General features: G+C 43.2%; 1 protein-coding gene across 1 annotated transcript in view; it reads left to right on the top strand.

Annotated features, from left to right (window-relative positions):
• The window catches only part of LOC308292468 (sperm acrosome membrane-associated protein 4-like), a 65,729-nt gene extending 54,003 nt beyond the window's left edge, over window positions 1-11,726 (top strand). The window contains exons 2-3 of the mRNA XM_080734805.1: window positions 8,153-8,263; window positions 9,794-11,726. Of these exons, the coding sequence (XP_080590931.1) occupies window positions 8,153-8,263; window positions 9,794-10,014 (332 nt within the window). The 3' untranslated portion in view covers window positions 10,015-11,726. The remainder of the gene's footprint in view (window positions 1-8,152; window positions 8,264-9,793) is intronic.
• The last annotated feature ends 1,000 nt before the right edge of the window (window positions 11,727-12,726 follow it).

Raw genomic sequence — 12,726 nt, 5'->3', positions numbered from 1 at the left:
ACAATTTAAGGACTTTTCATTTCAAAATATGAGGCATTTTGAAAATAGCCAGTAGCCACACACACTGTATTATCTAGGTGTGCCCTGGGATATTTTGGCTATGAAAAGTGTGCCTTGACAGAAAAAAAAAGGTTGGGAAACACTGTGTGACTCTACTACCTACGCTACACTCCCCTTTTCTGTGGAATACACTGACTCCAAGTTAAATTCATGTTTACTGATATGCTGACAACTCATGATAAGTGAGCAGATATGTGCAATTAAATGGGAACATTTCCTGGTGACTTCACCCAGCCAACACTCCCTCTTCTGTGGAATACACTGACTAACCAATTAAAATGGGCACATTTCCAGATGTCTTCACCCAAGCCACATTCCCTTTTCTTTTTGTTTTTAATTATTATTTCTGTAATTTGATTTAGAATCAAGGAAAATTTTAAGAAATTCCATAAATTAGAAAAAAACTTTGAAGAAGTAGTGACGTGTTGTGAGCTTGACTCTTGTAGACACTTATGTCTACATGACAAGAAAGAGACACAGGTGTGTACTGTCTACTGTCTACTGTCGACAAGAAAGAGAAAGAGGAGAACGTGGTAAAGTCAGCTGGGGCATCAAGGCCACTGTGGCCTCAGGTTATGCCATTGGTTTGAGGGGCACAAGGCCGAATTGAAGGGCAATGACGGCCATGGCCTTCATGGCCTCCATGAAATTCCTGCCCTGATAGTAATACATAAAGACCGCAGGTCGACACTAGAAACGGAGGGAGAGAGAGATTTCTTCCGTTCTTTTTCCCTGTCCATACTTCTCCGTATGATTACGTACACCCCTCAACTGAACGCACTGGACTTGTCCGTAGCAAGAAGTACCCGCGGCCACCGTTGTCAACCGTAGGGGCAGTAGGCCTAGTGAGGAAAATAACCCCCCCCCCCCTCCTCCAGAAAGAGTGGAAATATGTTGTTCTTCAACGTCTGTAAATATTAACCATACCGCTATAATAGGCTACAAACGGCATTCTCATCACTGTAAAGAGCACAAGGTAAAGTGAAACGGAAATGAGACGGAAAATATTAAATCCTGTTGGTTATTGATTAATCACCAGATTCGAGAGATGGGGGCTACTCGAGGTGAGTGTGGTTCATTCAGTTCATTCGTTCAAATCCGTCTCACTTGCGTTTCAAATCGTATCCTTTGACTTGCTGGTGATCTAACTTACTGACACAAAGTATTTATAAACAGACCAATTGTGTCGATGACAGAGAAATTAGAGTGAAACCCTGATTATCGGGGACACGCGCTGAGTGAGAATTGCTTGTGCTGTGCCCTGCTCAGATATGCTTTGCTCTCATGTGCTGCGAGGTGCAATATGTGGCGTGCGGCCGCAGCAGGAGCGGAATTGGAGTGGAGAGCGGGTCGGTCGTAGAGGAACTATAAATGACGACATAATTACTATACGCTCTCTCTCACTCAAAACGTACACAAAATCAAACTTACATAACTATAAACAAGCCTTAAGCGGGAAACTCAGAGCGACAAACTTACAGTAATAGTAACTACAGCATGTGCATTTCCAGGAGTTCAACCGTAGAGAGCCAAAGTCATTGCATACAGAACATTTCTTCATGTCACTCAATGAATTAGGAATGTGCCATCGCTCATCTTTGACATTGGTTCCATACAGAAGTGTGTGTGTGTGTGTGTGTGTGTGTGTGTGTGTGTGTGTGTGTGTGTGTGTGTGTGTGTGTGTGTGTGTGTGTGTGTGTGTGTGTGTGTGTGTGTGTGTGTGTGTGTGTGTGTGTGTGTGTGTCACTGTCTTTTGTAACCCGAGACCGTAATCCTTGGAGACAATTAGATTGAGCCCGGGTGTGACCGAAACTGGTGCTGCAAGTCAGGTGTGGAAACTGGTAAATCACATGATGCTGTATACGTCAGTGGTTTTCAAAGTGGGGTCCAGGACCCCTCGGGGATCCTTGAGTGGGTTCCAAATGGATCCCTGCATGTCTGAGTTGTGGGGCTCCTTGAAATGAAAACGTTTGTGGTGGTGCGTACTGCGTACAATATGAGTGTGTTGATCTGATTTTGGAGCTTTTGCAACTGAGGAAGCTGTTGTTGCTCTATTCCAGTGTTTCTCAAACTGTCAAATGATAAGGTCTCCCCTTAACTCTGACAGGGTAGGGTTTTATTAACAATTTTATTTGTATCATACTCTTTGAGTAGAAAAAGACAAATTACTACATTGGATATTTTAATCTGAAGGTACCTACTCTGGCAGGTAACTAACTGCATGTGTGGCCCGGGCCCTTACTGACAGGCCTGAGGTACCAGGGTAACTATAACCCATTCCTGACCAAAAGCACACCCACGCAATCCCATCCTTGAACTCACCATATTAACTACAATTAATTAAAAGGCAAGACTAAACTTAACCACACAAATGAGTGACTAACTACTATGTCCCTTAAAAAACAAAGACACCATGTGCTTTTTGGATGAAAGCAGATGCCGTAGAAATCAAGAGGTGACATTCGATTAATGCTTCCTATAGTAATTTGATTGATTTGACATAGATATCACATTGGTCAAACCAGATGCATCTCCTTTTCCTAAAATATGAAGCTAATGTGGAAGTAATCGCTCCAGGCAGATTCTAGACAGCAGAATCTGCAATCTTATTCTTTTATTGTTTTAACTGAATGGGTAATGGGGCGGAGGGGACCGGGGCCTCCCAGTCAATTAAAATCAATGGAGACCCTTAATCTCACTTGACATATTTTGTCTCTATAAACATTTTCCTAATTAGTTTATAATTTCAATCGCTTGTTCCAAGTCTTCTTCAATACAACATGACTTTCATTTAGTTAATTATTGTCCCATTGCGAGTAAAATATACAATAAGGCATGCCATGCATTAGGGTGTGGCTATGGGATAATAAAGGTATCTATCTATCTGACAGGCACCACCATAGACTACCACTGCGAGGCGGACCAATGTGTCTCCCCAGCGCAACCCTCTCATTCATATCGTTGTTGTCGGGTGGAAACCTTGTATGTCCAAAAACTTTCGTTTTGTATTTATCATTTTAAAAATGATTTAAACTAGTGAAAACAGACGATCTACAAGCACACACCGCCTCGCACCGTGTGCTTGTAGATCGGCTGTTTTCACTACTTTTGTGCGACGGCCTTGTATGATGAAGCAGGGCCTTTACTTTGCGGAAAAACATCCACATTTGAAACTTGGAGATACAAGGTTTCTGCCCGACAGCGACGATATACATGTATGGTCATCTCTTGTTACACAGACTGATGATGACGGCATCCAATATCCAACATGGTGATGCTCCATTTTCTGAACTCAGGGTTCGAAAAGGGGTCTCTAGTACAAACCAATGGGTGACCTGACGTCACTGCTATAGTCTGGTTTTAACACACCTGTCCTAATCAAAATATCCCCAACATCCATTATTCTGGGGCGAAATGTTTGCCAAAAACAGCCGATTTACAAACTCACAACGAGTTGTGTTGCGATGCGTTGTGAGCTTGTAGATCGGCAGTTTTTGGCAAAGAGATTTGATAGAGTGAAAAAAAAGAAGGCTGTATCAAGTATATGCAGCTCGGCAAATAAAAGGTGGATTGATCCCAGTGCATGACGGAGGATAATTTCACGATGAATTGAATCTCCACGATATGATTATTGAGTGTTTTATTTTTATCACAATAAACGATAATGCCGATTATCGTCCCATCCCTAGGCCTGCAGTCTATTTCCAAATCTATGACAAAGCATCTATAGTATATGAATTGGCCGTGTTCAGGGGCAGGGAGGGCCTTCTGTCTCTGTACTAGTGACTCCTCCGGGCTGGGGGACAGCACCTGTCAGCCAGGCGTGTTGAACAGGAGGGTGACGGCAGAGGCCCTACGTCCTCCCGGTGGGGACTATAGGGCATTAACGACTTGTGCTTTTTGCAAGTCGACTCGACTCAGTAAAAAGTTGAGTTGAAGTCGACTTTATCCTTTGATGACATCATCACATCACACACGACCCCCTAATTATTTTGGGGGGTCCCCAGATGATTAACTTAATGTGCAACATTGTTTTCTCACTCAACAGTAAACCAACCAACATAATGTTTAAGTGTATAGAGGGTATCTGCACATTTCTAAAGTGCCAACTTTTTGATACCTCTGAAATGACAAATTAAACATTGGCCAAATTGTCAAATATATAGAAGCAGAAATTGTGAAAATATCCGATCTACGTGCTCTTGTGAGCATGTAGATCTGCTATTTTCACAATAAAACCGTGTTATACCAAATGTAATGCCTCAATTATTCGTCAGGGTGGGGGTCCCCAGTTAAAATATGATGATTCTGGGGGTCGTGGCCTGAAAAGGTTGAGAACCACTGTAATATTAAATAAAATACAAAGGATTTCTTTTTTTTAAACTTCGACTTTCGACCTTCTCTGGTGGGAGTCGACTTGTGTAATGAAGTCGACTGAGTGGACTTGTCGACTTTTTCGTTAATGCCCTAGTGGGGACTCCTCACTGGCCAGTGTGCCAGTAGGGTACAATAGCAGTGTGGCAAGGCACAGAAAAGTATGGGGAGGATTAATTGGCATAATGACTAGATTAAGGTGAAGGTAAATAAGTTATTGGTTCACAAATTCAATGAACATTTGGTGGGAGACTACTTTGTGCTCTTTTCTGACACTACCCCAAAACATTTCCATGCCAAAAATACTTCCATGACATTGGATACTCGGATCACACGGGCACAGAACTTGAAGGGCCAGTTTCTAACTTTAATCCTGTCTCCGTTTCAGGCGTGTGAAGGAGACTACACATTTGCCCCCAAGGTTTAAGCCTGAGATATACTTTGTTGTGCATGGGAGTCGCACGCCGGAAATAGCAGTTCTACAAGATCAAGCTCGTAGAGCTTGTAGATCAGTGCGCGACACCCACACAAAAAATGGGCTTATAAATGAGGCTTTACCTTTATTATCCCAAGGGGGAAAAAATCATACCCCCAGAGGCAGCACAGCAGTATAAGGATATTTACAAAGAGAAGTATGAAAAGAATAAAAAGAACAGAGTACAGTAAAGAGCAAGGTACAACAAAGAAAGGGAACTATAAAGTGTCAAAATACTGTCAATGCTCGACGTGAAACGGCCAACTTAAACCAAAAAATCGAACCTCTGTTCGAAGTGGAGCTGTGTGTGTGTGTGTGTGTGTGTGTGTGTGTGTGTGTGTGTGTGTGTGTGTGTGTGTGTGTGTGTATTGCAGTTGATGCTCAGGGCAGGCTAGACTCAACAGCACCTCTCTGGTCACCCAGGATCATGTGTACCGATTTTTGTGACATTTGAAGAAAATATGTAGGAAAAGGTGCAAAAAGTGTGTTTTGGAGAAAATTCAAGATGGCGGAAAATCTATCCTGGCGCAAATGGGCGTGATGCGTATATGGGGAGATGCGTCTTGACCCAAGGAATCCAGGGAAAAAAGAATTTTAATTTTCCGATCTACGGTTCAAGAGTTACGGGGCAAAACGTAAAGTGGGCCGTTATAGCGCCACCATGAGGCCGAGTGATGTAATTATTTTTCGATTCATTCTTAAAATCATTATGAATCTCCTCTCCGAGGTTTGAAACTGTAGCTCCTATGGTTTACGAGAGAAAAATACTTGAAAGTGATTTCTTGCATTGTCCCATTATAAGTCAATGGGGACAATTAAGCGTTGTTTTTTGCCGATTACGTCGGCATGGTAAGGCGGATCGGAACGAAAGGTAATAGAACACCATTCCCGGCCGAGCCGCACATTTTGATGTATATATTGCGCGAGTGGCGTAAATGGTGCGGCACTAGTTACGCGCCGAAGTTTAGGCTACAGACACGGACGCAGACAGACAGACAGACAGACCCACACACACGGCCACGTATAGGGAGCTTGTGTTCCACACAGCTCCAAAAAACCAAACCTTAAGCAAATTCAACAAAGTGGTTGAATCCCCCCCCACAAAGAGCAGTTTGGCAAGTCCCCCCACAGGCTGCTCCACAGGGCGTCAATTGGGTATGGCAGGGGTATGCAGCTGCCATACCCTGGGTCCAGGTGGGAAAATAAAAGTTTCTTTTCAATATAAATCCATGAATGTCTCTTTGTCTATCTGTGCAGGTTGTTATGTTGATGAATTACAGTAAAATAACTACAAATGCTAAATTTAACAAAATGGTCACTTTAACAAGGTATTATTGCGACCGAAGGTCGCATATACTCTGAAGAACCGTGTCGCTTGAGTGTCCTTCCTTCCTTCCGTAACCTCGTGACCGTCCTTCCGTATCCTCTGTGATGTCAGTGTGATGTCAGCGAGTTGTGACATCACCTCCTGTACAGGGCGGCTACACGAAATGTGGATAACACTATATATGGAGATAGTCCAGTCCATCATGTCGACAGTCATATGAGACTACCGTCATAGAAAGTAGCCATTCTTAGGCCGGAGTCAATGGCTGTCTAAACATGGAGATGTGGATAACACTATTTATGGAGATAGTCTAGTCCAATATGTCATATGGGACTACCGTCATAGACAGTAGCCATTGTTAATCCGGAGTCAATGGCTGACTGTCTGTACAGGAAGTGATGTCACATGACATACTTTTTATGCCCATATATGAGTCCTTACCCCCCGGCTCCACCGAGCGCGTCGAGCGTCGCGTCAACGTCAACGCAGGGAACGCTCCCGTTTTAATCAATGAAGGGTGCTCCACTGCCGACGTCAACGTCCGCGTCGGACGCTCAAATTCGCCCCGGTTCATTTTTTGACGGCGTCCGACGCCGGCACGACGCCGTCATTTTGGTGGAGCCCTAGCCTAACATGGAGATGTGGATAACACTATATATGGAGATAGTCTAGTCCAATATGTCATATGGAACTACCGTCATAGACAGTAGCCATTGTTAGGTCGGAGTCAATGGCTGTCTGTCTGTCTGTCTGTCTGTCTGACTGTCTGTACAGGAAGTGATGTCACATGACATACTTTTTATGCCCATATATGAGTCCTTCTGTACCACATCTCCATGTTTAGGCAAACTCCACACAGAAAGGCCCTATCGCCAACCCAACCTAGGGTGTGAGCGATAGGGCCTTTCTGTGTGGAGTTTGCATGTTCTCCCCGTGTCTCCTAGGGTTGATACCCTCACAAAAACATGAACAAACTCCCCCCAGAATGACAACAACTAGAATCGTCAGAGAAACGCTGTGGTTGGCCAGATGGTCAAGAATTGGTGCGACCTCGCCCTTTAGGGCGAGGTTGCATGTCACCCTGAGGTCGCATTCCACCCTCAGGTGTCTTACTAGTAATTATATTCTCCACACTTGTATTCTCCCCATCTTGACAGACTGGTATATTCCCAGCTGCAGGTTCTGCAGGTCAGCTGCACAGTTAATTGTTAATTGTGGCACGTTTACTAACATGCCAAGTTTAGCTGCACTTGATAACCGTTCAAGGCTGCCATATCCAGCCCAAGAAACCGTAGAAACAGAGACAATATTTCAAGTGAGATTAAGGGTCTCCATTGACTTTAATTTACTGGGAGCCCCTATTACCCATTCACTTAAAATAAATGTATCATGCCTGTTGCTAAGGTATGGCAACATGACTGGCGCGCGTGCAAGACACCAGTCATGTTGCCATACCTTAGCTTTTTCTGAACTGACGCCACTGCTGCTCCAGGAATAAAATAAAATGAATCATATGGGGCACAGAAAAGCCTTGGACGTGACATGGCTGGCTGACCGGGGTGTAGTCCTGTTGTCTCGTTTGGTAAATAGCCTTTGAGCTTTGTCCAAATACAATTCCTGTGTTTGAGAGACAAACAAAGCAGTCTACTCCCCCACTGCCCTGTGTCATTACACACACTCAATATCGGGTGAACTTTATGTAACCCACAAATGGACCAGAGTAAACAGCTATCCTAGGTCAACCCCTTTGTTCAAACAAGCCTTCACCACACATATTTTTGTGACAAATGGAGGCATGGTGTTTACTGCATCACACAAGACACAAAACATGTTGATCTGTCAACATGATTAACTTAAGCTCATAGTTCTTCATCTTCTTAACAACAAATGCATTGTATTTTGTGTGTCTCTCACAGTACATGCTCTGGAGTGCTGGAATTGTGACATTGGTATTGGGGACATCTGCCTCACCACAAAGAAGACATGTGGAGCTGGCGAACTCTGCTACAGCGGTGAAGGAACAGCAAGTAAGTCTCTGAGAAAAGGACCCCGACCTGAGTCACCTGACAGCCATCACCATAGCACTAGCTTTCCAGTGAAGCCCAATTTATCGTCGTTGTCGGGTGAAAACCTTGTATGTCCAAAACCGCTCGTTTTGCATTTATCATTTTAAAAATGATTTAAACTAGTGAAAACAGCCGATCTACAAGCACACAACGCCTCGCACTTGTAGATCGGCTGTTTTCACTGCGTTTGTGCGACGGCCTTGTGTGATGAAGCAGGGCTTTACTTTGCGAAAGAACGTACAAATTTGAAACTTGAAGATACAAGGTTTCCACCCGACAATGACGTTATGCTCCTTTGCATGATGGCGTCCCTCGCCAAAAATAGCCAACCTACAAGGTCAAAAACACATTGTTGGAGCTTGTTGGTCGGCTATTTACGGCAGCCGATGCTGTAGTGCAAGTTAGCATGAATGGGGCTTAACAGGTTCCCAGAACAATATGGTTGTCGACGTATGTCTATCATATACTGGAGGAGAATGTTTAGAGTTGTAGTCCTCAAATGACTCAATCATGCATACTCATAATCCTTTCTAGTATTCTTTCAACAGCAGGGGCCTGTGGATTGACTAATATCCATTCCTAGATTTAATGTATCAACGTAACGGTTGATGAATTGATTGAATTATACTTTATTAACAGGGTTGTTAACAGTACAGGTAGTAGAGTTCTCAACGGGCCTGAAAATTAAGGCCCGGCCCTAACTGGGCCCCAACTTGGCCGGCCCTTGGCCCAACTAGTTAGCATACATTTTAGGCCCTACCCGGCCCGAAAACGTCGGGTCGGGTATAGTCGGGTTTGGAAAGAATTTAGTAATAAAATAATGAATTGAGCCTGAGGCCCTACCCGGCACGACTTATTAGCATATACATTTTAGACCCTACCCTACCCTAAATGTCGGGTCGGGTTCGGGCAGAATTTGAGAACCCAGGGTTCTTGTTTCCATTGTGTTTCTGCTGTTATAGTGATTATACTGTTGCCTCGTAAACCAGCCTCGTCCGGAAATCTACATTTCATGAATGTAGATTTCAGGACAAGGCTGGTTTACGAGGCTAATTATACTGTATATCTGATGCTCTCTAACACCCTTGAAATCATGTGTTGCACAACTGGTAAAACCTTCTTTCATTCCACCAAATCTTCCCCATACATAATACTCTATATACCCAGGCCAATGGTAACGCTTAAATACAGTTTACAACACATGACTATTTATGTTCAGTAGCCTTAAACTTCTTAGGCCTCTTTTACTATTTTCAAAAACATTTTAAAAACACTTCAAATTGACACGTTGTGAGCTTATAGATCAGCTATATATTTACTGTTATTAATAATTTCTTGTGTGTATTTAATGTTAACCACCTGCAACCTGGCTTCCCCATTTTGGGCACGGCATGGCACGCCATTATAGCCATGCCCATTGCTATTTTCGTATAGTTATAAGATGGGGCTCGAGTGGATGTTTTTTATTGACTGTTCCATCTCGCTCCACAGTTGGAGCTCTTGTGCCCGTCTTCAAGAAGGGCTGTCTAGCGGAGGATAAATGCAACAAGACAGATTCGGTGACCGTGCCAGGTACCAACTCCTCTAATGTCTACACCATGACCAAGACGTGCTGTGACAAAGACCTGTGTAACGCAGCCAGCAGAATGCCCGCGGTCACCGTGCTGCCACTGACCCTGGCCACCATTGTCATGGCCAAGATCCTTGTGTGAGGAAATATAGATGAGCGAGCGAGCACACACACACACACACACACACGCACGCACGCACACACACATAGGGCTGTCACGATTATGACATTTTACACGACGATTAATTGTCACTCAAATTATTGCGATTAACGATTTAATTGTGTTTTTGTCGTTGACAATTACATTTCTGTTTGGCTTTTAGGCTTTGAAGTTGCACATGGTAGATATGACATAACTTAAATATACAAAGAAATTACTGATATATTTGACAACTTTATACTTAAAAAAGAACATTGATAGTGGAAATAGCTGACCTACAAGCTCACAACGCGTCGCGATGCGACGCGTTGTGAGCTTGTAGATCTGCTATTTCCACTATTTTTTACTTTAAAAAAATATATATGGACATTTTTCAACATGGAAACGATTATGGCGATTATGAAAAATAATCACGATTATGTCAAATAATTGCGATTAGACGATTATGTAATAATTGTGACAGCCCTACACACACGCACACACGCACACGCACACGCACACACACACACACACACACACACACACACACACACACACACACACACACACACACACACACACACACACTCTTAGATAGATGTACTTCAAAGCTGTCCTCGTTGTTTTCTATATGTACACACGCACCCAGGTGTACTTCAAATATGTCCACATTGTATTCCACGTACAGTACATTACGTCATTCAAGCACAATCATTTCTTGATCTCTTTCAACTCACGGGTTCCTTTTTTTCCCCAGCAAGGATTGTTGTACGATTAATTAGCTCTTGATTTATGACACAAACCTCAGCTCTTGATTTACGACACAGATGGAAAGTTCATCACAGCCATTTTAGACACAGAACTTACTGTACATACTGTACAGTTAAGACCCATATTCATAACGCATGACACACGCACGCACGCACGCACGCACGCACGCACGCACGCACGCACGCACGCACGCACGCACGCACACACACACACACACACACACACACACACACACACACACACACACACACACCTCACAATTTTGCTTAATCGGAAAAGGCAACAAATTGTTCATTCATGTCCAAACCTTTAGGTGCCAGTAGCTGATATATATTTCAATTCAGGAGGTCGATAATAAATGCGTAATATTTATACTGGTGAGTTACTCGTGTTTTGCCTATGATTAGCATTATTGCCATTATCTACGTATATGCCTTAAGGAATCCCTACTGCGGGGCCAATGTCTACACTTAACGTTAAAGGGCATACGAACACTGTCTTATCCTTTCAATTTAATGTTTAGAAATGATTTTAAACACAATGTCTAGCTAAGTTCCTACATTATCCCCCAAACGATTTCTTTTTTTTTCTTTCTTTTTTCTAACGAGACAAAAATCCACTTTTCGCATTCATGGAAGGCTATGGGGTATTGCTTGTATTTATCGTGCCATTAGAATGTAAATGTAGAAACTGGGTGACTCAAATATGTGTTTTATCGTGTTCTGTATCTGCTGTTCTCCTGCTTGAGGTTACATTTGCCCGAAAGAATCTTGTTTGTCAAGGAAGTTCCCCTGTGCCAGATTGAAATAGACTTTTATCAGAAGTTGCATGACCAGTTTGGTACAAGGAAACACATAGCCACTGTGTGATGGTTGAATGGCTTCGATTTGGTTATCTTGATAATTCTATGCACTAAATAAATGGTCCAAAGTACATTTTAAGAATTGCAAAGTGTAATTCCTTTACTTTTCTGTGTCCTTCAGATCACTGTTCTGATGTGTTTATTTCAGGGGTCTTCAACAGGGGGTCCGGGACCCCTAGGGGGTCCTCAGAGTTACTACAGGGGGTCCTCCAAATATTCCAATCCTTTTTATATTAACAACTTGAACCCTAGTGTCCATATTCTGAGAACTGTAGCCAAAAATAGCAGATCTACAAGCTCACAATGCCTCGCGCTGCGAGGCGTTGTGAGCTTGTAGATCAGCTATTTTCAGCAAAGAGTTTTGGTGTAGAGAGTAAAAAGGTATAAGTATTGACAGTTCAAGTGGTTAAATATCTGAAAACACAAATTGACATGAATCCAAAATACACTGATGACTGTGCTGTCAAACGATGAAACTATATGGAATCTATGAACAGGTTGTGGGGGTCCCTGCTTCATCTCTCTCTCAAGTAAGGGGTCCTTGGCCTGAAAAAGTTGAAGACCACTGGTTTATTTTAATAGCCTTCGCAGTGCAAGAGTCAGTCATTTAAGGTGAAAGCTCTGGCTGGCATAGTTAAATGGTGCGGGAGATCGGCACCTGTCGCCAAAGTGATCTTAGATAAGAAAGAAACACACTAACAACAAACATACTGGCTTGCAAATGATGCAATACCGGTATTTACCAACATTCCTAAAGCCTTTAGTCACTGGAGATGCAGGTGGACAGTTAAAAATACCAACACGTGGGGTGCCCGCTGGCCTGGTGGTCAAGGCGCATACCACATGCTAGGCTATGATGCCTGCTGGCGTCGCTGGTTCGATTCCCGACCCGGACGACCTTTGCCACATGTCATTCCCCATCTCTCCCCCCATTTCCTGTCAGTCTACTGTCCTATCAATAAATGCATAAAAAAAAGCCCAAAAACAAATCTTAAAAAAAAATACCAACACGTATGCTACTGTTCGTCTCGCAAGACAAGCAGCTGAGGCTTTGGAAGAGAGACTGCAGCCCCCTGTAAATA

This window comes from Nannobrachium achirus (genome assembly GCF_963921795.1).
Source record: "Nannobrachium achirus genome assembly, chromosome: 10".
NCBI classification, from domain to species: domain Eukaryota; kingdom Metazoa; phylum Chordata; class Actinopteri; order Myctophiformes; family Myctophidae; genus Nannobrachium; species Nannobrachium achirus.
The sequence above is the reverse complement of the archived record's forward strand: the minus strand, read 5'-3'. Positions and strand labels throughout refer to the sequence as shown.